The 26,393-nt window shown below is 39.1% G+C and overlaps 1 protein-coding gene across 1 annotated transcript in view; it reads left to right on the top strand.

Annotated features, from left to right (window-relative positions):
• LOC131217596 (sister chromatid cohesion protein PDS5 homolog C-like) overlaps positions 1-23,299 on the top strand; it is a 56,868-nt gene extending 33,569 nt beyond the window's left edge. The window contains exons 11-16 of the mRNA XM_058212536.1: positions 7,720-7,787; positions 12,760-12,811; positions 12,890-12,976; positions 13,057-13,097; positions 21,885-21,959; positions 22,046-23,299. Coding sequence (XP_058068519.1) covers positions 7,720-7,787; positions 12,760-12,811; positions 12,890-12,976; positions 13,057-13,097; positions 21,885-21,959; positions 22,046-22,940 — 1,218 coding nt within the window. The 3' untranslated portion in view covers positions 22,941-23,299. The remainder of the gene's footprint in view (positions 1-7,719; positions 7,788-12,759; positions 12,812-12,889; positions 12,977-13,056; positions 13,098-21,884; positions 21,960-22,045) is intronic.
• The last annotated feature ends 3,094 nt before the right edge of the window (positions 23,300-26,393 follow it).

Here is a 26,393-nt window from a genome sequence, read left to right as displayed (position 1 = left end):
GATCATGCTGAAAGAGACTATCGAGGTAAGGCCGAACTTTTCAGTTTTAATGACTTATTGCGTATTGAAGACTTCCTCGATTGGGTAGCCGAAGTAGAGTGATATTTTGATTACATGGACGTGCCAGAAGAAAAGAAAGTGAAGTTGGTTGCATTCAAATTGAAATCCGATGCTTCCTCATGGTGAGAACAATTATAGCTCTCACATGCCTGACAGAACAAGGCGCCCATCCGATCATGCCCGCGGAGAAGACGCCTTCTTTGATCACGATTCCTCCCCAATTATTACGAGCATGTGTTATTCCAACAATACCAAAATTGCTGGTAGGGGACTTAGACTGTAACAGATTACATCAAAGAATTCCAACGGTTGGCAACGCGGAATGTTTTGTCGGAGACCGAATCACAAAAGTATCACGGTTTATAGGCGGTTTACAACTGACAATTCAGGATCGAGTTCAGATGCACCTGGTCAGGATCGTGGATGAAGTGGTTTAGTTTGGCGGGTATGACAGAAACACAGCTTGCAAAGGTTCCTACTTGGCCTTGTCCTTCGACTCGAGCCCCCATGATGGGTCCCACGTAGGATTCAATGCTGGCCAAAAGAAAGGATCCAATAGGAGGGCGTTCTCAACCTCATACAATCGCAAACCATGACACGAGGAACGGTCTATCTAGGTCTCAACGTGTAACGCCCATAGTAGCGGGTCCGAGCAGGATTCCATATCCTTATGTTCGACCAAGGTTGGACCAATGTTACTGCTATGGTCAACACCGGGCCACCTATTAAACACCTACCCTTAACGCCCCGTAACCCACTTGGCCATTAATGAAGGGGACACTGAAGGTGAGGCAGCGGAAAAAGGCCATGGATTTGATTAGGATGAACAAGTCTCTTCAGCTGGTGATGAAGAATGATTGGCCGAAGATCATGGTGAATCCTTGGTAATGTAACGGTTATTGTACACTCCAAGGAGGTGCACTTACAACGGCACAATATATTCTGCACGTGGTGTATCGTCAGTGGCAAGGGCTGTGATGTAATCATAGACAGTAGCAGTAATGAGAACATCGTCTCGAAGGTGATGGTGGACAAGTTGCAGCTACCTACGACAAAGCATCCTTTCCCTTATTGGATAAAAAGATGAACAAGACCAATGTAACTGAATAATGTACTATCTCGTTTTCAATTGGTAGGAGTTACAAAGATGAAGTACTTGATGACATGATTGACATGTAAGCGTGTCATATGTTGCTCGGTTGACCTTGGTAATCAGACCATGATACGACCCACCAAGGACGAGACAGTGTCTACATCTTCGTTAAGGATGGTCGCAAGACGATCCTTGCCCCTATGGCACCAGAGAACCACCCCGAAGCTTTTAAAGCGAAGGGGAGCTCCCTCCTTACCATTTGGGATTTCATGGTGGAACCTAATGAAATCAGGGAGTTGTACGCCGTCGTGGTAAATGGCGAGGAATCAGAGCCCTTAAACATTCGTCAAAGTATAAGGCTGTTGCTAAATAAATTCAAGGAAATCTGGTCCGAATAGTTACTCGATGGATTGCCCTTTGGGGCTAGCTTGCCCAACCGTCCTCATTATCGGATGAGCTCGAAAGAGTGTGAGATACTTCACGTGCAGGCAGAGGAATCGTCCGTAAGGGTCTTCTGAGAGAGAGCATGAGCCCATGTGCCACCTTTATGAACGCCGAAGAAAGGTGATAGCTGGCGCATGTGTGTCGACAGCTAGACAATTAACAAGATAACCATTAAATACCGGTTCTCGATAGCGCGGTTGAACGACATGTTTGATATTTTAAAATATGCTGATGTGTTCTCTAAACTAGATCTGAGGAGCGGGTACCATCAAATTCGTATTCGGCTCGGTGATGTGTGGAAAATGACATTTAAGACCAATGGTTGTATGAGTGGCTGGTAATGCCTTTCGGTCTATCGAACGCACCGAGCACTTTTATGCGTCTGATGAATCAAGTGTTGAAGCCATTCATTAGCTGGATTGTAGTAGTATATTTTGATGATATCCTGATATATAGCCAAGGTGAGATGGAGCACATGGAACATCTTAGGCAGGTGTTACGTGTCCTGACAATTAACAAGTTGTACCTCAACTTGAGGAAGTGTTGTTTTTTAACGGACAACTTGTTGTTCTTAGGATTTGTTGTGACGCCCACGGGCATCCTTGTGGACAATGAAACGGTGCGAGCCATCATGGAATGGCCGATTCCGACGAGCATTCATGAAGTGAGGAGTTTCCACGGGTTGGCGATATTCTATTGTCGATTCGTGTGGAATTTCAGCACTATAGTCGCACCTGTTACAAATTGCATGAAAAAGGTCTGTTTCAGTGGATCGATGAGGTTGACAAGAGCTTTGCTGAAATCAATTATTGATTGTCCACAACATTGATCTTGGTTCTTCCCAGTTTCGACAAGCTGTTTGGGGTTGTGTGACGACTCATATGTCGGAATTGGAGGAGTTTTATCACAGGAAGGTAGACCGATAGCCTTTTACAGCGAGAAGCTCAGCGAAGCCCAAAAGAAATGGTCGGCATATGAGTTTAAGCTGTACGCAATGGTTCAAGCGTTGCGACATTGGCAGCATTATCTGATTCAAATAGAGTTTGTTCTCTACACTGACCATTTAGCCTTATAGTTTATTAATAGTCAGACTAACGTGAACCGTGTGCGTGCTAAATGGGTGATATTTTTTAGCAGAAATTTATATTCGTTCTGAAGCAAAAGTTAGGGTAGTAAAACAAGGTGGTTGATGCACTTAGCCGCCTTGCATTACTACCGGTTACGATGAGCAATGAGGCGGTCGGCTTCGACTGCCCCAAGGAGCTATATGTCAAGGATGATGACTTTAAGGGTGCGTGGATGAGGTGCTAAGAGGGTCATCCTAATGACCTACATATGCAAGACAAAGTTCCTCTTCAAAGAGACTCAACTGTGCATCACTTTAAGTTCTCTGAGGGAGCAGATTATCCAAGAGCTATATGGAGGTGGCTTTGGTGGACACCTTGGGCGAGACAAGACGTGGACTCTTGTTGATGAACGGTATTACTGGCCACAATTGGTATGTGACGTGGGTAAATTGGTGCAACGCTGTCATATTATCTCACAATACGGGCCTCTACACCCTATTACCTGTGCTTGATGACCCCTGGGAGGACTTGTCTATAGATTTTGTGCTTGATCTCTCACGAACACTGCGCGGTGTGGATTTGGTGTTCGTGGCGGTAGATTGTTTCTCAAAGATGTCACACTTTATCTCATGTAAGAAGACTTTCGATACAACTCACGTGACGAATCTATTCTTCAGAGAGGTCATGCGACTATACGGGGTTCCCAAGCCCATTACTTCTAACTGTGTCACGAAGGTCATTAGCCACTTCTAGCGGACTTTGTGGAATCGGTTTGGTACGTGACTTCAGTTCAGTAGTGCCTACCACCCGCAGATCGATGGGCAGACTAAAGTTATGAATCGCATGTTGGGAAACCTCCTAAAGTGTATTTCAGGTGCCAAGTCGAAGCAGTGAGTTTTGGCCTTGTCTCAAGCGGAGTTTGCATTCAATAATATGTTGAATTGTTCAACAGGGAAGTCCCCGTTCCAAATTGTTTATGGTTGAATGTCCCACCACACACTTGACTTGGTCCCTTTGCCCGAGCTCCCAGGCATGAGCATTGCAGAAGAGCATATGGCGGACCGAATTGTGGGCATTTTTCGGATGTGCAAGCTAAGTTGTAAGCTTCGAACGACAAGTACAAAGAACAAGCCGAAAAGCATCGGTAACAAAATGTGTTCGTGGTGGGCGACAATGTTATAGTTCATCTATGTATGGAGAGATTTCCGATCAGGGCCTACAACAAGTTGAAGAACAAAAAGATTAGACCAGTACTGACATGGTATCCCAAATCGGTTACGTATCGGCCGTGTATCGGCCGTAACGGCCGATATGTAACGGTAACGGTGGGACCCGTTACGCGATACGGGGCCGTTACGGACCCGTAACGGCTGTGACGGGCCCTAAAAAAAAAAAAAACAAAAAACAAAAAAAAAACGTACCTTTTTTCCCTTTCTTTTCTTCTTCTTCTTCTCGAGCAGCTGCGGCTGCGTCTTCCTGTTCTTCTTCTTCTTCTTCCTCTCTCTCTCTCTCTCTCTCTCTCTCTCAATCTCTTCTTTCCCCCTTTCCCTCTTTTATTCTTCTCTTCTTTCCCTCTTTTTTTGTTTTCGTTTCCCTCTCTCCATTTTTTTAAAAATTTGCAGCAGCGAGCTGTTGACTGTTGTAGGTACGTGTCACGCAAAGACGAGCGCTGACACTCCTCGAGCTCTGAGTTGTACGAACGGTTCAAAGGAGATCAAAGTTATATGGGCTCCACAGTGATGTATTTATTACATCTACACCGTTCATCTATTTTCAGAGATCATTTTAGAGCACCACCCAAAAAATGAATTATATCCAGAGATCATCTGGACCACACCAAAAATAGCAACAAAGATAATGATTTTCACGGTAACGTTTATTTTCCATCCAATCTGATCAGACCCGAGTGGGCCCCACTATGATGTATATATTTTATCCATATCGTCCATCCATTTTGCCACATCATTTTAGGCTAGGATTCAAAAAATTAGTAATATCCAAATCTCAGGTGGACCACACCATAGGAAATAGTGGTTATAGAATGCTCACCATTAAAAATTTCTTAAAGTCCACTGTAATGTTTATTTTCAATCTAACCTGTTAATTGGGTCACATTGACGTGGATGAAGGGAAAACACACATGTCAGCTTGATCTAAAACTTTTCTAGCCCCTGATAAATTTTTAACGGTGAACGTTTAATTATTGTTGTTTTTTATGGTGCAATCCATCTGAGCTTTGGATGTGCCTCATTTTTGGGCTCATGCCCTAAAATTATTTGGCAAAATGGATGGACGGTGTGGATATAACACATTCATCACGGGTGGGGCCCAAAAAATTGACACGTGTGCTGCACTTTTCATCCGAGTCCCTCCTAATTCAAGCCTTAAAAAATTGTACACAAGACATATATTAACTTAAAATTTGACAATTAAATTATGTACTGCAATTGCTAACTCACAATGCCAAAATCAAATTATTTGAATAGTTTTAATTGTTAATTTGTGAACTTTTATTTTTTAAAATAGGGCCTTTTGATTTTTTTTTTTTCACTATCCAATAAATGTCTACCAATTTATAAGTGGGATAATGACAATAAATGGCATGAATTTGAGGCTGATTTGGAGAATAGATTGGTCCTCCAAGTCAGCCCCAAATTGGCAACACCATCTACCTGAATTTAATTTCATTTTTTTAAAGAACTATTGGGAGAAATGATATCAAGTTGTTAAGTATATAAATTACATATTTTAAAAATTAAATATATGAATTTTGTAGTTAAATTCAAGTTACCTGGTTAAAAAATTAATCAGACAGTCCGATACAACTTCTCACCAAAGAGTGGACCGTTACACCACCATAAACATGTTCCAATTTATAAATGCATGCATATTTGGAATGCTTAAAATATTCCGGATTTAATCCATATTTTTTCACATTTTTTTGGCAAAAAAAAAAATTTGGGCCGTTATGGGCCGTTACGCCACCGTATCACCGTTACGCCCCCGTATCCGTATCGGTTTCGGAGGGCACCGTTACGCCAACCGATACCGATACGGGACACCTTGAGTACTGATCTTCCGAAAGATCAATGACAATGCTTATGTTGTTGATCTTCTGGACGGCATGAATATCTCATGTACTTTCAATGTTGTAGACCTGAACGAGTGTCACGAACCAAAGCTGGACGAGAACTCGGGGTCGAGTTCTTTTGAAGCGGAGGGGATTGATGTAGAGCGGGTCGCAAACACTTTCATGGCAAGGATGGACTAGAGAAGGCCTGATCGGAGGCGGAAACGATCTGGACCATCAGAAGCTTAAATCACTCGTATCTCGCAAACTGGGATTAGTTTTTTGACACATTATATATGATTTTGGGGTAGGAGAACCTACTTAAGCCAACTAACCTAGCTACGCCAGGTTGCCTATGCTGGATTTTTGAGATTCCATCAGATCGACGATCAAATGTCCCATTTATTTTCGTTTTTACTATGAATAGTAAGTTTTAGTTGGACTCTAACTTTTGATCCTTCCAGTTGTAGAAGTCATGCCCAACACGAAAAGGGCTTAGAAAAGTTAGGAGAATAATGTGGTTGGGCCAAATTGGACACTTACTATTTTTGGCCGAAAACCATGAAGTCTAGTAGGAATAGAGGTCATCTATAAATAGTAAGTCACATTTTTAGGGTGTTTGAGTTGGAGTCCAAGTCTAAAACTCCATCCTAGGTTTGAGTTCTTTATTTAAAGAGTTGTAATTTCGTTTTTTTTTTTTTAATTTTTTTTTAAATTATTATTATTATTATTATCATCAATCAAATTATTTCGAATTTATTGGGAATTATTCCTGCTTTTATCCCTCGTGGATTCGAGGAAGCTCTGTGAGGAGTCCAGAGAGCTCTGTGGATTCGGAGTAGTTATCCCCCGAGGAAGACTGTGATCGACCTCATCATGTCCCTACCTGTGCCAGAGTTTTTGAAGGTTCTCAGTCCATTCTTTTCTTGAGGTGGTTGCACCCCCAGTTGCCAATGTTGTATGTTGGCAGGAATAAGATCTTGACTAAGACAATTTGCGAAAAGGGGCGCTGATGCTTCCAAACTTCTGCCTCCTATGCTTGATGAATGAGTCATCGGTGGATCACAACTTCATCCATTCCCCCTTTGTGATGGGTGTGTGGGATTGGAGTTCTTCCTGGGTTCAGCGTGTCATGGTTGATGCCGAGGTCATTGGGGGAGCTTTTCTTATCTTGGCGTGAATGGGGTCCTATATCTAAAGATAGGCTTAAATGCCGCATGGCCTGCTTCTGGTCTTTTGGTTTATATGGCTGGAATTGGTTTATATGGCTGGAAAGAAATGGTAGATGTTTTAGGAACAACAGTGAACCCCTCCCCTCCATTGTTATGAAGGTTCATTTGCTGATTGGGGATTGGACTTCTTGCTCTATTGAGTTGGGAGGCTATAGCCTTTAGCGTTTTTCTTTTTGTTATGTTTCTGTTTGTCTTGTTGTCTTTGCTTTTTGGCTGCTTTTAATAAATTATTAATTTTCAATAAAAAGTCTTTTTAATTGGTTTGTGACCTAAGAATTGGTCAGTTCTAGTCGATTTGGGGGGAGTCTAGGGTTGACGGACTTGAATTTTGGACAGTACTTCTTACCCTTTTTTTTTTGTTGGTGGTGCAAACCCTATCATATATTCATGATTTGCAGTTTATTTTATTTTTGTTTACTTGTTCCTTTGGAGCATTTCTCTAAATGTTAGCTAGATAGATACATTAGTCTCTATCATATCATATTATTTTCTCTGTAATATTTCATGAAGTTTCTGTTTCTTTCTGCATGTTGATGCTTAGGCTGTTGTCTTGTGTGGTCTTGATGGAGGAATGCAGCTTAGGCACGTTCTTTCATTCGTTTTTGTTCTTGTAGCTTTAGTTAGAATTGGTGTCATTTCTGGTATTTGTTTTGCTTCATAGTTTGTTGTACGTCTGATTTTCCTTTAATCATAATGTCTTTTAGCATTATTCTCTTTTGCAGCTTGTTTATTTATTGCTTGTTTCCATGTCAGACAGCTGAAGGTCCTGGTGAAAACCTTGTTGGCTCTAAGATTAAGGTCTGGTGGCCAGAGGATAAGACGTAAGTGCTTACTGTATCTGACATTTTTGCTGCTACAATATGTTTTCATTCATTCCTTACGGATTCGGTAGTCATCATGGTATATTTATATCTTACTGTTTCACGGAAATCTTGTTCTTCCTGTTATATTTATATCTCACTGTTTCATCAGAATCTCGTTCATAATTGGTTTTGGGTGTTGGAATTTATGTTATACATTATAGGAAGGAAATTGTTGAAAAGAAAGTAAGTGATGTTTGTACAACCTTGAATAATTCTATGTTAGTTGGTCTTTGTGATGTTTGTACAACCTGTGAATCATTCTATGTTAGTTGGTCTTTGTGATGTTTGTACAACCTGTGAATCATTCTTTGTTAGTTGGTCTTTATAGGAAGAACAAACTTGTGCAATATAACTTCCACATTAAGGCTGCGTTTGGATGCTGTAAGTTTTTTAAGTTGTTAGTAAGTTTCCACATTAAGGCCGCGTTTGGATGCTGTAAGTTTTTTAAGTTGTTAGTAAGTTACCTGTAACTTACTTACAGGTAACTTAGTTTTTTTGTTTGTGTAACCTATAAGTTGGTTACAGGTAAGAAGTTGTATATTCACACCAACCAGAACTTCGAGTACGGAATCGTTTAAAAATTAGATTGACACATAAGAAAGCTTGGATAAAAGTATGTCATTTTATTGAGCCCATCTAGATGAATAGTTAGTCTGATACTTAAGCTAAACTAATCATCAAGTGGGCCCATGTATTCGAAATACATATAATGTGAAAAAAACTTAAAGTAAGCAAAAGGGAACTATTTTATTTTATTTTATTTATTATTATTATTTTTTTAAGATATGTTTATAATGCTGCAAGGGAAAGAAACATGAAAAAATTTCCACCATAAAAATTTCATTTTTTAAAAAGATATGTTTATTTAAAACTTCCCACCATTAAAAATTCTTGGGGGCCATAAAAGTTTTGGATCAAACTGATATTTGTTTTTTCCCTTCATCTAGATCTTTATGACCTAATCAACAGGTTTGATGTCAAATAAACATTACAATGGGCCCTATGAGGTTTTTAATGGTGGACAGTCAATCACTACTGTTTTCCTGTGGTGTGGTCCACCTGAGACTGTTCTGCCTCATTTTTGGGGTCAAGCACTAAAATGATCTGGAAAAATGGATGGATGGCGTGGATAAAACACATACAACATAGTGGGGTCCACAGAGCACCAACCAGTAACCACCTGACTATTAGCGCCAAACGGCATGAGGTGGGTGGGATCCCTGATTGTGGAGGCCACCGTGATGTATTTTCTTTGCATCCATGCCGTCCATCCTTATTGAAAGCTCTCTTAGGGCATGATCAAGACAATGAAGAAGATTCAAATCTCACGTGGACCATAGTATAGGAAATAATAGTAATTGACCATTACAAACTTCTTGCGGGCCCAAAAAGTTTTGGATCAAGATGATATTTGTGTGGTCTCTTTGTCTAGGTCTTTGTGACCTTGGCAATAGGTTGGATGGAAGATAAACATTCCAGTGGACCCCATGAAGCTTTTAATGGTGGGGATTCAGTCAAGATTGTTTCCTCTGTTGTGGTCCACGTGAGATTTGGATCTGCTTCATTTTTTGGATCATACCGTAAAATGATCTTTCAATACGGATGGACGGTGTGGATGTAAGGCAAGTACATCATGGTGGGCCCCACAGTCAGGGATCCCATCCACATTGGTGCCGGGGATCCACTGAAACTGCATCCCTTCCATCTCGATGCAAAAGAAAAAAAAAGATGGAAAAAATAAAAAAAAAAAACAAAGAAGGGTTAGGGCTTACCTCTACAAGAGTGCCACCTCCCTCTCCCAAATTCGAAATAGATAGCCGTTGCCAGTAACAAAGTAACTTGTGAGTTGAAAAACACCATCTTCCCGTGTTGTATTTCATGCAATATTATCCTATACAAAGTTACAGGTTACAGAAGTTACAGGCATCCAAACAGCCCCTAAATACATGATGTACACCTTGATGTTGGGTCCGTCCTGTTTGGTGTTTAATTCCCAGTATGTTTGCTTTACCCCTCGACACGCGTTTGCTTTATTTATATTTTTTATATAAATGATCTACATTTGTATACATGAGAAGAAAATTGACACAAGTTCAAACAAAAACTTCAAAGGCATGCATACATGTGTCATATTTAATTTTTTGGAATTTCATTTTAAATGCTTGTTATTGCACCCACAATTGCTGGATGCTGGGATACCTATGTTCGTTGGATCTCGTGCAAATTGAGCCCACCCAGACTTTGCCATAAGCTGACCCAAATAACTAATACAAGGATATAATTTATGATGATGATGTTGATGACGTGTCTATATGGAGCTGAAGTGCCCGTGCAGGCATGGAAGGGACACTGCTTCCATGTCATTACCGTACATGTCATACACAGACAAGATTGGTATACCATCCATTCAATAGGTCCAACAGTCAATGTGCTATATACTACAAAAAAAAAAAAAAAAAACTTTTGGAAGATCCTTACCCTTTCATTGGGGACATACATTTTTTTTTTTCCTGAAAAAAAACAAATTTATTAAGCACCAAGAATGTGTACAGCTCCAAACACCCCTGAAGACAGGTGACCCTCTCGTCACCGCCGGGGATGAAACAAAACAGAAAGCACCAAAAGGAAACAACAAAGCCTTATAAAGAGCAGGAGCCTTTGGCTACAACAAACAAAAAGACGAGGGATTCGACAAAAAAACTGACTGAATCTCAGCCGCCTACAAAATAGACAGATAAGATGGTCCTGCAAAGTCCTGGTTTGACATCCATTCCACGCAGGAAAAAAAATAGCACATGTAATGGATTCCACAGTTCCACCCTTCCCATCAAAGGATGGCCTAGATGCGCATTTGGAATCCAAGGTATTCCGTGGCGGTAATGGTGGCTGTAACGGTCACCACTGTTACATTTACGATACGGGCTGTAATGGCTGTTATGTTCTCTCTCTCTCTCTCTCTCTCTCTCTCTCTCTCTCTCTTTAAATTGGAAAAAAAAATCCTAAAAAACCTGTATCGGCCCCATAATGGACCGTTACGGGGCCATTACAGCCTTTACGAGGGGTTACGAGGGCTGTAATGACCATTACTGGTCATTTTTTCCGTTTCGTTATGACCCCGTAATGTGTAATGGTTGCCACCATTACCTTTACGCAGTGGCCTTTACCCCATGATGGTCATTATGGCTCACCATTTGGACTTTTGTGATTTTTGAATAACAATAGAATGGATTGCCACTTTTGTTTTCGGTCATGTATTTGATGGGTAATGGGCCATTCTTTGGTAAGAATGCTGTCTGTCATGCAATATCAGCTTGACCTGCTGAATGTTGAGTGAATAGACTCTAACTGAACATAATTGAAGCATGATTTGGTGGGTCAGGGCCTGTTACATATGAATACACAAAAAGAAGATGCACAAAAAGTAATGGCTTACCCCTTCTTTAATATTTCCCAAAATGATCCACTCCTCTTTGATACTTCGTATCCTACTGACGTTTTCTATTCTGATCCTGAAAATTGGCCTGGATCTAGTTTAAAATTAGTTTCTAAGCTTCCTTTGTGGTTGAAATGAAGAAAGAAGTAGGAAAACGTGAGAAATTTTATAAATAATAATTTTCAAATGGCCCTTTATGACTGTAGTGCTGCCGACAAGGGTGTCTTGGCCGATATAGGCTGACATGTTCTCCTTTTTCATTATGGACGGACTCACCCCGTATGCGTAATGGGGCTGACTGTTTCCTTTACATGTCAGTCTGTACTGCGATAACCATTTTTTAAATGGCATGGTTAGATGGTTTGGCTAGTCTGATGAATGCAATTTTTCTTAGTGGACAATCAATTCTGAGCTGATGGGATGCATGGCTTCATGAAAATTCCGTTGCCTATATGGAGAAGTGAAGAATGTTTTTCTGTTGTTTTCAAAAAAAGATATTTACATAATATTGAGATTAATATTGACTATATCTAGGTTGCACTTGGATATTGTTGCCATTTGTACCATAAACGATCCTAATGGACATTTCAATTTTTGGCACTGGATGTGGAGCATGTATTAATTTTCCTTCCGTTGTGGGCAATTTAAATGTGAAGGGATGGATCTTACATTTCTGTTTGGTTTCCTATCCACTACTATAGATGTAAGGTTATTGTCAAATAATTATTAGATGGGGCGAGGTTTGAAATCTCTTATTGGCTTCTGAACCATGTCTTCACAAGATTTATTTTTTAAAAAATTCTAATTTTTATCTTCTTGAGGGTAGCGATACTTTAGTCTCTTTTATGCACTTGTAGCGCAACTAAATGGTGGAAGGACTAGCAAACTGTGCTTGAAAGGAGCTTGTTTACGTGGGGGATTGCCCTGATTTTATTAAAATTTTTTTTTTTTTTTTTGGGCATTTGGTTTGCATGCATGATTGCTTTCTATATCATTTATACTAACTAGGCAGTTTAAAGAAATGAGGTTATACTATGCTTGGGCTGAATGTTTGGACACATCATTGGGGCTTTCAATTTGCATAGATGGGGTCCACAGTTCAGCAATTGTAACTGCTGATATGATGGGTCCCACAATGGTCCATGCTCCATAAATCTCCTAGATGTGTGGTCCAATCAATAAATGGTTGGGAAAGAAATTAAAGAAACGGTTTATATTCAACCAAAAGAGGTTGAATCTTGTACATAATTGGAGGGATGTTGGGTGCATGTGCTATCCATGTCTATACTCATCATAGTTGGCATCATTGAACCATGGGCCCCTCTTGTACAAATTGAAACCCTAACGTGCTATGTATATTCTTGGCTGTGCATTGTATAATACCTCCATGCAAAAATCTTAGATGCCGAGTTAATGATTGCTATATATATATATATATATCTGAAAGGTATTAATGATTGCTATGTGTTCCCTTATATTTAAATTGTTTTGATGCAGGTATTATCAAGGTGTTGTTGCTTCATTTAACCCAGTTGACCATAAGCATGAGGTGAATTCGGTCACATGGACCTCTAATGTTTATTAAAATTCATGCTGGTCCCTGATGATAGCTGTTGGTGTTGTATAGGTTTTATATGATGATGGTGATAAGGAGAACTTGCTGCTCACAAAAGAGAAATGGGAGTTAATTGAAGGTGACAGTGCACTGGATGAGGTGGGTTACCAATACTTGATCCCGTTCTACATGGTTATGGGATGTCTGTATACTCAGTACTAATACATATTTTCTATCAGGAACAAGCAACTGATGTTCAAAGTCCTGATGCTTCTGAAATGTAAGTGATGCTTTCTTTTATTGAATTTCTGTTTGGAAGAGTGTTCCTATAATGTTTCATATTTTTTAGCCCTTCGTAATTTTAGTTTTACTTATAGGAGAAAAGTGGGGAAAAATATTTAGTTCTGCATCTCGCGTCCTGGAAATGATTATTTCTAAAATATTACTAAGTTGACAATCATTGTTCTGTAATGCTGCTGCTCCTTGATGACATGAATGCTCAGAAGTAATTTTTTTAGAAGCTTATGTAATGCAGCAAACTAGATTCCTGTTTGATTGGTGGAAACTGAAAGAGGGATATGGAAAACCAAAACCTCACATCTGAGGGAAGGAAAATGTGTGGAAATGAATCCACATTAACCTGTTCCTTTTATCACTTGTGATTTCCATGGCCATATTAAAAGGTCAATGGTAAAAACGTGGGAGCCGTCTCTTGTAGCTTTTGGAATCTAGATTTAACAGAGTGGGGAAGTTTTACTTGTTTTCTGTGGAAAATTGTGAGAAATGACATTGTCGTGTCTTCTTAGATAGGGAAAAAGTCACTTCTTTTGGAAATTGATTAAATTTCCACGTTTTCAACCCATACAAACAACCCCATTGAAGTAGGGTCATTTTTCATTACATTACTTGCTAGGAAGGTTCCTGTATAGGTTACAACCATAAAAAATATGCACAATGTCAGGTACAACACTCTCACCAAAGAGTGGACCGTTATGCTACCATAAACATGTTCAAAACAAAAAATGAATACATATTTGGAATATTTGCATTATTTTGGTTTTTCTAAATATATATTTTTTTTTCAGAATTTTTCGGGCATTTTTTCCCCCAATCGTTATGGCCGATATCCATATCAGGTAATGATGGTGACCGTTACAACCATTGTTACCTATATGGAATACCTTGATGATCTCTCTGTTTAGAAGGCATTCTTCAATTGTAATCGGAATAGTGACATTTTAAGTTGACAATAATGGAGATAGCTTACATATAAAAAAGGAGATAGCTTGCATTGAGTTGACAATTAGATAGAGGTTTGAAGGGGTCAACACCCTGTGTTTGAGTAAACCTTGATGAGATCTCCATTAAGAAGTCATTCTTCACATGTAATTTGAATGGTGCCATTTCATGTTATCAATAATAGAGATAGTTTTTTTTTTTTCTTTCACACGCGCACACACACCCCACACACGCCGTAGTGGGATTTCATCACCTATGGACATAGTTTACATAAAAAAGGAGATTACTTGTATTGAGTTGACAATTAGATAGAGCTTCGAAGTGGTCAACACCTTGTGTTTGAGTAAACCTTTGCAACTCAGCATGCTTGATATCATTTGATTGAACTTGGACATTTCAACTTAATGGTATATCCTAGCAACACCAACTGTACACTTTCCCTCTGCTGCACCATCTTTCATGTTTCTTTTTTCGAGAGCCTCCATTTACTTTACCATCGCCCTTTTCCTGTCAGGATTGGAAAGAACCTTTTTTCTGCTGCAAGGCACAGACAATAGAAATTACAAGTATAAAATACCAACAAGTAGAAATGCCTCAAGGTGCTGTTTGGATTGTTGATTAAAAAAGTAACTAAGGAAAGGAACTTGATTTCCTCAGATGTGATGGTTTCTATTGTTTGAGAAAGATGACTGTGGAAATTGATTTCCTTTTCCTCAAATTTCCTCAGAGGGGCCATTTCCTTTTCCTCTTTAAAACCTAAGAAATGGAGATTTCCACCCTTTTTGAGAGACTATTCTTGCTTTTTGACCATTGACCATTAGAACAATTCCATTGAAATCATATATGCCAAAACAAATAGGTTATTTCCAGATTCTTTACCACCGATTTCCTTTTTTCCATTGTTTTTCTGAGATGCAATGTTTTACTTTCCTCACCCTTTTTTTTTTTTTTTTTGTTTCCACCAATCCTAACTAGCGATAAAAGGGAACAAGACAATTGGTACAATGAGAAGTACAAATGCTCCTTTGTTTCCTAAGAGCCATAGGAAGAGTGGACTCAACGCAAGGAATAGGCAATGGTCAAACATAAGAGGATACAATACTAGGGTCCATTGGAATAAGTTCCTTGGTTATTGGTCTGGGGTTCAAAATACTATACCTCGTAAGAATATACATCTCAAGTTCCCTTTTCTTCTCTCTTTTTGGTTATCATTGTTTCTGTCTTGGGATAGTGATTTTTTGGTGTGGTGTAGGCTCTTGTAGTTGAGCTGGGTTGTATTTGTATCGTTCTCTTTCCTTCTTAATAAAATTCCAATTACGAAACCCGCATGGGGTTTGGGCGAATGGTTAGCATCATGGGTTTGCTCCCCACAGACACAGGTTTGATTCCCCTCCCTGGGATTACCCGATGCTCGTTGTTTGCAGGTGTTTGTGTGCATGCGGGGGCTAGTCTCCTGAAAATGGGGTGGGGATACCCTGGCGTCATAATTTTTTTTCCCGATTACCAATAAAGAATAGTGCACAGCCCATTTATTTTTTCCACACATTGTGAAAGACAAGAAATTCATAGTTCATCAATTTCTTCTGTTTTCCAAATTGAAATTTCTTGCCTGAAATCAGTGCCAATGTGTGAAACTCATGCACAGATTTCTACTTATTTTCTTTGCTAACTGTTGAAAAAAAAAAGAATTTGAATAAGCTTTTCTAACCTTAAGGGGGTGTTTGGTTGCTGTTTTTTAATCTCTTGGCTTCATTATTCTTTGTTTTTGTTCTTTATTTTTGTAGTTTGTTTTGCACTTCTATGGTTAGTTTTTGCATTCCGCAGCTTAACTTGAATAAATTGTTCCATCTTTTAGCTTACCGGGGAACTTGTCGAATTAAGACACAATTTTAGACTTTTTCCTGGTTTTCCCGTGAAACCTGGTGTTAAAACCAAACAAATTTAATCATCTTCAAGAAATACTCGGCCATTTCTTCTGACATTCCCCCGGAAACATAAAAAGGAGGGAATGAATTCCCCAGTGTAATAAAAAAGACTGTTAAGATTTCGACCCAAATATGTTCTCCAGCGGAGTTGTTAAAACACTCTTAAGAAACACAAATCCAAAAATTTTTAGGCATAAAGCCTTCTATAATCTTTTGGATTTTTTATTTTTTATTTTTTCTGTTGAATATCAGAAATATAGATGTTACATCGATATATACTTGTGTAATATTGCTAGTATTGGTCAGTTTTATGCATTTATTAAACACCTCCTGCCAATATATCATGATAATATTGATACCTTGATATTTTTGCATGTATCGATGATAATATCGCTGGTACATTATAAATTTTGTGGTAACCCCTTGTATCAATCACCTGTGATACTGAATAGTATTGACTGGTAATTGGTCAATACAAACGATAGATTGCACATGGTACATACCATTGGAGAGGCATTTGGTAGGGAGTGATCAGCTAACAGTTCTCAGAGGGCTGACCCCAAATATTGGGATAAGGCTCTGATGATGATGATGATGATGATGATGATGGGTGATTTGTCATTTAGATACAATTGACCTTATAATAAGTGTTTCTCCCTTTTGTACAAGACGCTCGGGCTTTTCGTTTTTGTAGAATTGGGATTTATGTTCAGTGGCAATAGGTAGGTGTTGCATTGAGCCCATATCTTTTTGCAATGGTTATGAACAAGTCAATGAGGCATGTACAAGAAGGGGTTCCATGGTGTTTGTTGTTTGTAGATGACATAGTTTTGATTGACAAGATGAGGGAAGGGGTAAACATAATGCTAGAACTATGGGGAGAGGCATTATAATCTAAAGATTTTAAAATTAGTTGGACATGGACTAAGTCGTGTATATAGCAGTGTTGTCAAGTGTGTTCTAGGTGCACACCTAGGTGTTTTGGCCCTGTTGTGCCTTGCTTGGATCCTGGGCGAGGTGTTTATCTCGGCGTGTGCCTAGTGCCTAGTGCCTGGTGCGGCTAGGCACGCCTCAAGCACCTACAGCTTGTCACATTATGGGTACCTCATATGTGTGGGCTGGGGGGTATTTTACCAACCAATAAGGGTGCACATAGACAAGAAAGAGCTTTTAAGCGCAATCTCAATAACTTTTCTCTTTTCTTTTGAGATTAAAGCTTGCGATATTCTTCCCCTGCATTTTAACAAGTTTTCTCATTACTTTTTCTTCTTGATTTCTTTGTTCTAATAGTGTGTCAAGGTCATCACATTGGACATCTTGAAAGCAATTTGAGCTTTTACATATGAGAAATTGGAAAATTTAGGTTAAGGGGATTTCAAAAAATTGGATTACAAGTTTTTTGAAAATTTAGGGCTTTTGGCAAAATAAGTGGTCTTGGACAGTGTTGTCAAAATCATACGATTTACTATTTTGAGTCGAATCTTAAGTAAAACGATTTGGATCCCTTTTTATATGAATCCTACGATTTTACAATTCAAATTATACTTGTTCTCTTCTATTTTAAGCTTCACTTGGCTTTTATTTTATGTTTTTTAAATTGGCGGGGGCTTTGAGAATCATTTAGAAAAAAAAAAAGATTCCAAAAATGAAAAAGAAAAAAAAAGAATCGTCTAGAAAAGGTAAATTATTTTATTTTGTTCTTTATAAGAGATTAAATAATATATATTCTTTTCAAAGTTAAATAGGAGAACTTTTAAAAATGATTTCTTACTGCTTAACTGGTTGACAAACCAAATTGATGTACAACTTATTTGGAATGATTTTATGGATGGTTACGATAATGTTGACTTATATCTATTGTGGGATGATGGTTTGAAATGAAGTATGTTTTTTCTGTCGGTCTACAAAATCAAATGCTGCTTCTCCAACACGTTTCTACATTCAAGAAAGTTAACAAGAACATAAATTATTTAAGGATCCTTGTATCTTTTTTAAGAAAAATTTCATCAAAGAAAAAGATAAGACAAGAATAGAATCCTTCTACACTATCATGACATGGTATTACTTGGTGCATATTAATGGCAAAAGGATGATTGCTGAGTTTTAAATTTTGTCTGATTGATCAATTTTTTTATTTTTAAGAAAATCAGAAAAAATTGTGCGATTTACGATATGATTCAATCCCCATCCCCATTATGATTTGCAACGTGATAACGATTTTGACAACATTGTTCTTGGATTGGTGAGTTCGGAGGATTTGGGGAAAATGGAAAATTTAGGGTTCAGATTTATTTTATGGTAAATTGCGAGTTTAGAATTGGGGAAATGTGGCATTGGGCTAAGATGAATTGAATGCTATTGATTTTAATTATTAAAAACACAACTTAAATCTGCAAAAAAATCAAATATTAATAGTTATGTTATAAAATTAAAAAAATAAAAATAATTGCACCTGGAATTTCTAGGCACGCGCCTAGGCATTTGGGGAACTCTAGGGGCAGGTGGCCTAGCGCCTTTGACTACATTGGCATATAGAATTCAATTTAGCAACAATAGGATTGGAGACGAGGACTTGGTTAAAGATTGCTGACCCAGAAGTAGACCAAATAACTATTTTTTATCTTGTGTTGATGATTCATCAGAGTGGAGAGATTGAGGATGATGTTGCTAATAGCATTCAAGCTAGGTGGAAGAAGTAGTGATGTACCTCTGGAGTTTTTTGTGATCGCCGTGTATTAATCAAGCTTCAGGGTGTATTTTGTAGGATAGCCACAAGACCAGCCATGCTTTATGGAACAGAATGTTGGGCCGTTATGAAACAACATGATATAGGATGAGTGTAGTGGAAATGAGGATGTTGAGATGGATGGGTGCAAAATGAGGAAGGATAGGATTACAATGAATGTATTTAAGGAACTTAGGAGGAGCACCAATAGGTAATAAGATATGGCAAAGTAGACAAATGATTTGACCATGTTCAACAGAGACTAAGTACTGTACCGGTTAGGAGTGAGTAGGTTCAATTTGAAGGCTTAGAAGGACGTGGAGGTAATAAGCAAATACTTGAGAACCAATGGTTTAACTGAACATATGGTCCATGACACAAGTGGCATGGTGGAACATGATACGTGTAGTTGACCCCAGTTAGTTGGAGTGAGGCTTAGATGATGAATGATGCAATAGGTTGGTGTCTGATTCAAGATAAGATGAAAAACTTGACATGTTTTGCTGATGGGTTTCCACTCTAATTGCGAGTGGTCTATCCTACCCTCCATTTTGCGTGGTCAAAATGATTGATCCAGTTTTCCGTTTCATCTCCGCAGGTGATACGTCTGCTTTACCAATAAACCTATTGAGGAATGATGGGAGATTAAACATCATTAGGTCAATTCCCATTCTCAATCCATGATCAAAATGAGCCCAAAGCTTCCTTCATAACTTGAGGGACAAACGTTTTCCTAAGTTTCCTTTACCCATAGCCTATGTTTTAAACCTGGATTGGAATGGATAGATCAATGAGAAAGGTTTAGAATGAAGTTGGACATTAAAACAGGCTGTTATTTAAAACCCACATCAAGCAATGGTCAGCTATTTTCTTAACAAATGGAATCCAAATTTTGGCCTTCATCAAATAGCAAAGGTTTTATCATGAAGCCATATGTGCTGCAGTTGGTTGCTCGTTTTTATTTTTGTCATGTAGCTCTATTTGTTGTACTTTAAGCTGATTTTTATTAAAATCCGACGATATACAATTTTATGATTTAAATCTAATGTTCGGCAAAATGATTCAAATACCACTTTGAACGAGTCCTACAAATCTATGATTTCAATGCAATGCAAGATTCAAATATCATCTTTGGTTTTTAATTTTACATGGCTTTTTTATGCTTTTAAATTGGGTGGGGACTTTAAGAATCTTTTAGATTTGTTTTTTTATAAGTGATTAGAAGACAGATCTTCTCTTCAACCTTATATCTGGAGTGCTGTAGTGAATGGTTGCAATAATGTTGACCTTTATGCATTGTCATAATGATGGTTAGAATTTGATTCAACTTAAAAGGCCCATATTTTTTCTTGTCAGATATCATGAATTCAAGTTGCTTTTTCTTGGGTTTTGTTATGCGACTTTAAACTCAAAAGGTATATTTGATTTTTTTTATATGATAAGTATAAACTTTTTAACAGATTTTTCGTACAAGGCATAATGAGAAACTTGCACTTTTATGACTTCAACTATAAAACAACATAGTGGTTTATGCTTTGAGGGAAACATTATTTTGAAGTCCATGGAGCTGGTGGTGATACTTGTGTTAAGTTGATATGTTAATCATACAATATATCTATGTGAGAAATTTTTTTTCTTCCTAGCGAGACTTCAAAAAACATTTCAGATTTCTAATAATCTCATTCTCTTGATAATGTTACTCATTAATTTGCAGTTTGCTTCAACTTAAAGTTCAGATCATGACTTTATCAAAACCATTGAAGTAATGAAATGTTCACATATAACTTGATTTTTATTAAAAATATGTCAAACTATGAGTGATAGTAATACTCTACAATTATCTAAAAATTCTAATATGGAATGATTATCCCTGATTATGCCTATTTGACCATTTACTATTTTTTTAGATTTTCTTAATATTTTCTTTTTCAGTATTTTCTTTTCCTATATTTTGTACAGAAGATTATAACAATCCTAAGATTTTTGTGAGTTGCGATTTTACAATTTCACTCTTGCTATTTTACGATCCAATTCGACTTTTAAAACATTGGTTCAAATCTTGAATTGGTGCTGTTTTGTTCTTCATTTCATAGGATACTCCTTAGCGACTCATTTCATTATAATCCATCCATATCCAAATTCTATTTATTGAATGGGGTAACCACCTAGCTACTGTGGCATCCATGTTGTGTCTGCATGGCAAACCTTCTGTCCAAGAGGCGCGTAGATCATTATTGATGTATATCCTAAATATCAGGCTGGTCCAACCATTACGTGGGCCATCCCATAGAAAATAATGTAAAATTGCCCAAAAGGCTAATAAATTCAAAGTGTTTGGGGCCAACCTACTGATTGGATTGGCCTGGGATTCTTGGAGTGTCCCATCATTGTGATGGGTCATACCTATTGACAGGGTGTGACCTCCTGATCTGTGGATTGACCTGATTTTTATGTGGGTGAACATCATGCATGTTTGAATATGTCGGACAGTTGGATGTCATGCACACACTACATAGGCCCCACAATATCAAGGCACCACCGCTAGTTGTGGTGGGACCGGTACCATGTGACTGCTTCCCTTGTTTAATATCCCGTTGGCGATTTCGACATTGGATATGCCATCGTCATAACATATGTAATTTCTAATTGATCTGTTTTAACCAATAATCTCGATATGATTGAGATATAGGTGTTATCAGAGGAATTTCTGCAATTATTTCTTGCATGCTGATATGGTTCCTTCGCCGATCAATTTCAATATTCGAGAAATAGTGATTATATCTGATAAGGGTTTGATTTTTTCAAATGAACTATTCATCAGATTTTTTCAAATGAACTATTCATCATCATCTAAGCCTTCTCCCAACTAATTGGGTTCAAATTATTGAAATGAATGATTATTTGGTTCATTTAATTCATAATGTGGATCTCAGACCTATGAATGTGGATAATCTGGATATTCACAAAGAAAATAGAGGAAATGACTTGGACAGAACACCAAAAAGAAGAAGAAGAAGACTTCGAGAAACTTGTTTGCCAATAACTTGAGACCAATCAATTGAATGTTGATTAATCCATAATCAATCATCACTACCTGAGTGTCATTATTCATAGCGTAATCATTCTTTTTTTCTTTTCTTTTTTTCATATCATTTTCTTCTGACTGTCATTTTACCAGGCGGCGGCAGAAGAAAGCAAAAACAAGTTCAGATTCTTCATCCAAGCTAGGAAAGACAGATGCACCATTAAAAAGGTGAGTAGATGTATTGTAGTCCCACCTGGTATTCTTGTTTGTGTCTCATTGGTGCTGAAGGTTCCATGGCCATAACTGTCTTCCAGGGGAGGAGCTTCAGCAAGCAAATTGAAGGATGTTGGTCCAAAAGCAAGCAATAAATCCAAGGGCGATGTTACTAAATCTGGCGGTAAACAGAAGGGTGATGAAGGTAAGCTTGCCAGCAAATCTGAAGACGGTGCCCCCAAAAGTGGCAGTAAATCCAAGGGCGACACTCCTAAAGCTGGTGTTCGATCCAAGGACGAAACTAGCAGTAAATCTAAGGATGACACGCCTAAAGCAGACAGAAAAACCAAGGACGATTCGCCCAAGACTAGCCGCAAATCGAAGGATGACACTCCCAAAGTGGGGAGCAAGCCCAAGGATGAAGCTCCTAAAGCAGGCAGCAAATCCAAAGACGAAGCTCCTAAAGCGGGCAGCAAATCCAAGGACGAAGCTCCTAAAGCAGGCAGCAAATCCAAGGATGAAGCTCCTAAAGCAGGCAGCAAATCCAAAGACGAAGCTCCTAAAGCAGGCAGCAAATCCAAAGACGAAGCTCCTAAAGGGGGCAGCAAATCCAAGGACGAAGCTCCTAAATCAGGCAGCAAATCCAAGGATGAAACTCCTAAAGCTGGCGGCAAATCCAAGGACGAAACTCCTAAAGCAGGCCCTAAATCCAAGGACGAAACTCCTAAAGCAGGCCCTAAATCCAAGGACGAAACTCCTAAAGCAGGCCCTAAATCGAATGACGACACTCCTAAAGCTGGTGGGAAACCAAAAGTTTCTACTACTAAAACAAGCAGCAAATCTAATGCAAATGGTGCATCTACAAAGGGGAAATCGGTTCAGTCAAAGGCAAAGGAAAGTGAGGACACCACCAAAGGGAAATCTGGTTCGTCGGCAAAAGCACAAGAAAGCGAGTCGAAGAGTGGGAAGAAGCGAAGGAGAGGGCTCCAAGGTTAATTTACTCAAGAGGCCTAACCGATCAAGTGGAAGAGATGCCATCTGTCTCCTATGATCCTCTCAGGTAAATATGTCTCTATTTAATCCTCTCCTTTCCTTTTTCCTACATGTTTTTGGCTCGGCGGTGTGTATCTGTTGGCACAGCTGCACTCTGCCTTCACTGGCCCAAGCGTTTCGCACTGTCAATGCTGACATTCCAAGAACCATGGCTAGTGACATGGGATTCATTTGATGGGTTTAAAATGATGAATTGGGGGTCTTGTAAGGTTGGGCATTCTATGTTAGGTCATGTGTTTTGAGATGCGAATCATATGTAGTACAGAGCTTGGGAGTAGATTGTCTTTGATGTTTTTTCCTCATTATAGTCTCCTGAGTTTGTTTGATGCCCTGAGGAATTATAGGTTCTGATGCATCAGGACATATGGCGTCTGATGTTTCCAGTCTCTGTAGGAGTGGGCCCCATGGTTTACTGATTGCACCGTGGATGGATGATTCCCCAAGCTTCCTAGATTGGAAGGATACTAATCTTTTGAGCCGCAAATTGTTACGGGAAAAATTATGCAGATGATGACTTGGAAACATGGATAATGATTGGATGACTCAGATACTCCAACCTTGATGATTTTTTGAGGGTCCACCGTGGGTCCCACTTTCATGGTTGGTGCTTTGGGACTTGCAGGTTTAGGAAAGGGCGCTGGACTCAAAAATCTTTCCTTTTTTGGTTTTTTTTTTTTAGTTTTTTTTAGTTTTTTTTTGCACAAGTAGAAAGTTTGATCCAATCCAATCGTGTAGCACGTAATCCTTTAAAAGGTGTTCTGAGTGAGTTTGTTCCAGCAACATGGTTATTCTCCAGTTGATTCCCTTCTGTCTTACCTTCTCTAGCTGGCTAGTGAAGCATGAATGTACTGATCTGGATGCATCAGTTTACTGATTCCTCTTAGTTAATGGGCCAGGTTTCCTATCACCCTCGGCTCATTGAAGTATTCTCACTGCAGGAAGCTGTGTTTCTGTTGGTACATTGTTTTGTTTTTTCTCTTTTATTGTTTGTTTTTCTTTTTCACTCTCGCTGTGGCAATTGCTGTCTTTGGTAGGTAAGATGTGATGGGTTCAGTCAGGCATGAAACTTAGATTTCCTGGACTCTGTACCTGTTTTATTATTGTAGTGAAAGATAGATTGATTTCCAATGTTTATTTGAATTTTATGCATTTGTCGTGCAATTGGACCCCCCATGATTCAGTGATTACTTTAGTTGGACTCCTTATCACGGAATATCGAACCCCTAAATAGGTGTGTTTATCGTTGGGGGTAATTTCTGGGATGGTTGGTATTCGGCTGATGTCAAATGTCATAGTCCGACTGATTCTTTTATCGATGGGCCGCCTCACAAGTCCTAGCTCTGCAATGGCTGGGTGGGCCAGTGCTCTTGGTTGATGTAATTGGTCTCTTCAACTTTCTTGGCCTTGGGGTTGTCTTGGTTCCTTGCAAGATTACAGGTAGGCCACACGGCTATGTTGAGTCTAGGCCTGTCCTGTATTTTATTTATTTATTTATGTTGGGCCGTGCTCTCGCAGTTCCTCGTGTTGACTTTCGCACTTGTGCCATGTTGTAAGATCCGTGTACGTGAAGGAAACTGGTGGAGGCCAAGAAGTTTGCTACCTGCATCCCTTCCCTTTTAGGAACTAGGGATGGTACGGATTGTATGTAGTCCAGGAAATCAGAGTTTTGAGGCTTGGTACTTTGGAGGGTATGAATGGTATTCGGTCAGTGGGGCTATAGCTCACCTCGTTCCTCAGGGCCTGTGGTTGTGATGGTGACAATGGGGGGTGTTGATGATGTTTCTGAGGTGCTATGCTGTTCCCTTCGAAAGTATTCCGATGCCTAACTGAAATGTGGACCCACTGGAATAAGATCACAGCTTTGGGATGATAGTGAGCATGCCCTTAGGCTGAACAGTATTAGCTCATATTGACCAAATCAGTATTCCTAGACTTGTTACTAAGCTGCCTTTGAGCTTAGTGACTGTTCTGAATGGCGTACGTCGATTTTAAAAATAAAAAATTGCTCTTAATTGGGGATGTCTTCTGTAACCCTACTAGAATGGTCTGCGGTCTCTCGATGTGGCACTACTGACACCTTCCTAGAATGTGGATCGTTAATCACTATTAGTAGCACCTTTTGATTCATTGAATAGGTGGTTTGGATCATCCGAAGGGCTACATTGTAATTTGAATCTGATGAACAACCCTTGGGTCATCCATGTGGGCTGCATTGCTGTTTTGGATCATGGTCCCTTTGTCTGAACCCATTGGATTTGGGCTATTATTTGTTTGCCTTTTGCCTTTCGGTGTCCCTTTATAAGCCCTCAGCAGATGGGAAAGCCTGTCAGATGATTTTGAGCTCCAACATTGTGTTCGCGCTTGATGAACGGTTGAACTTTCATGCACGGACAGTTTTTTTTTTTCCAATTTATTGAGGCCCATTTACAGTGAGCGTGCTAGGCTACCCTTAAGCAAGTAGGATTAGAATCCAGTTGTTTTCACATGCAAGCATACGTTGTCATTTCATCCGGTGGTCCACCTGTGAAATAAATGTAAGATTTAATAATTTATCCAATGGTTCATATTCAACATGTATGGTCTATGATGAGGATCAAATTCGACTAGTTTTGGGCCATGGCACGGCCGCTGGTGTGCCTTGTATGATAACGGGGCTGTCCAACGACACAGGCATTTCTTTGTGAGTAACTTCACTTAGTACTGATGGGCCCACTTAGGGATGGATGTGCCTCGAAAAGATTTCTCCAGATTGCTTGCTGGCTTGCAAAGAATGGTTTGGTCAAAAACATACATTTTTGGCATGATCGTTAAGTGATGGGGCCTGCTAGTTGAACATTCTGTATCGCGAGGTGGGGCCCATCTTTGGTTTCTGGCCCATAAATAAATGCTAAATGCTATCTTGGATCGGGCATTCCGGAAATGGTATGACCTCAGGCTTAAGTTGCTGCTTTTGTGGATTACCTATTACCTAACGATCGCGAGTTGGCTCTGACCCCGCAACCAGCGATGTGGGTGGGACCCTGACTGTAGGGCCCACCTCAATGTATGCATTGTATATCCATGCCGTCCATCTGTTTTGTCAGCTTATTTCGGGGCATGATCCAAAAAATGATGCAGATCCAAATTTTAGGTGGATCAAACCACCGGAAACTATGGTTATTAACCGTTAAAAACCTTTTGTGGGCCACAAAAGTTTTGGATTAAACTGATATTTGTTTTTTCATTTAATCCAGATTTGTGTCCTTATCAACAGGTTGGATGGTCAATAAAAATTACGGTGGACCCTAGGAAGTTTTTAATGGTGGGTGTTGACTAATCGCTGTTTCTTGTGTGGTAGTCTACCTGAAATTTATATCTACTTCGTTCTGGGACTGTGCCCTGAAATAATATGACAAA

This window comes from Magnolia sinica, chromosome 10 (assembly GCF_029962835.1).
Source record: "Magnolia sinica isolate HGM2019 chromosome 10, MsV1, whole genome shotgun sequence".
In the NCBI taxonomy this organism is placed as follows: Eukaryota; Viridiplantae; Streptophyta; class Magnoliopsida; order Magnoliales; family Magnoliaceae; genus Magnolia; species Magnolia sinica.
Note: the sequence above shows the minus strand (reverse complement) of the source record. Positions and strands in the feature narration are given on the sequence as shown.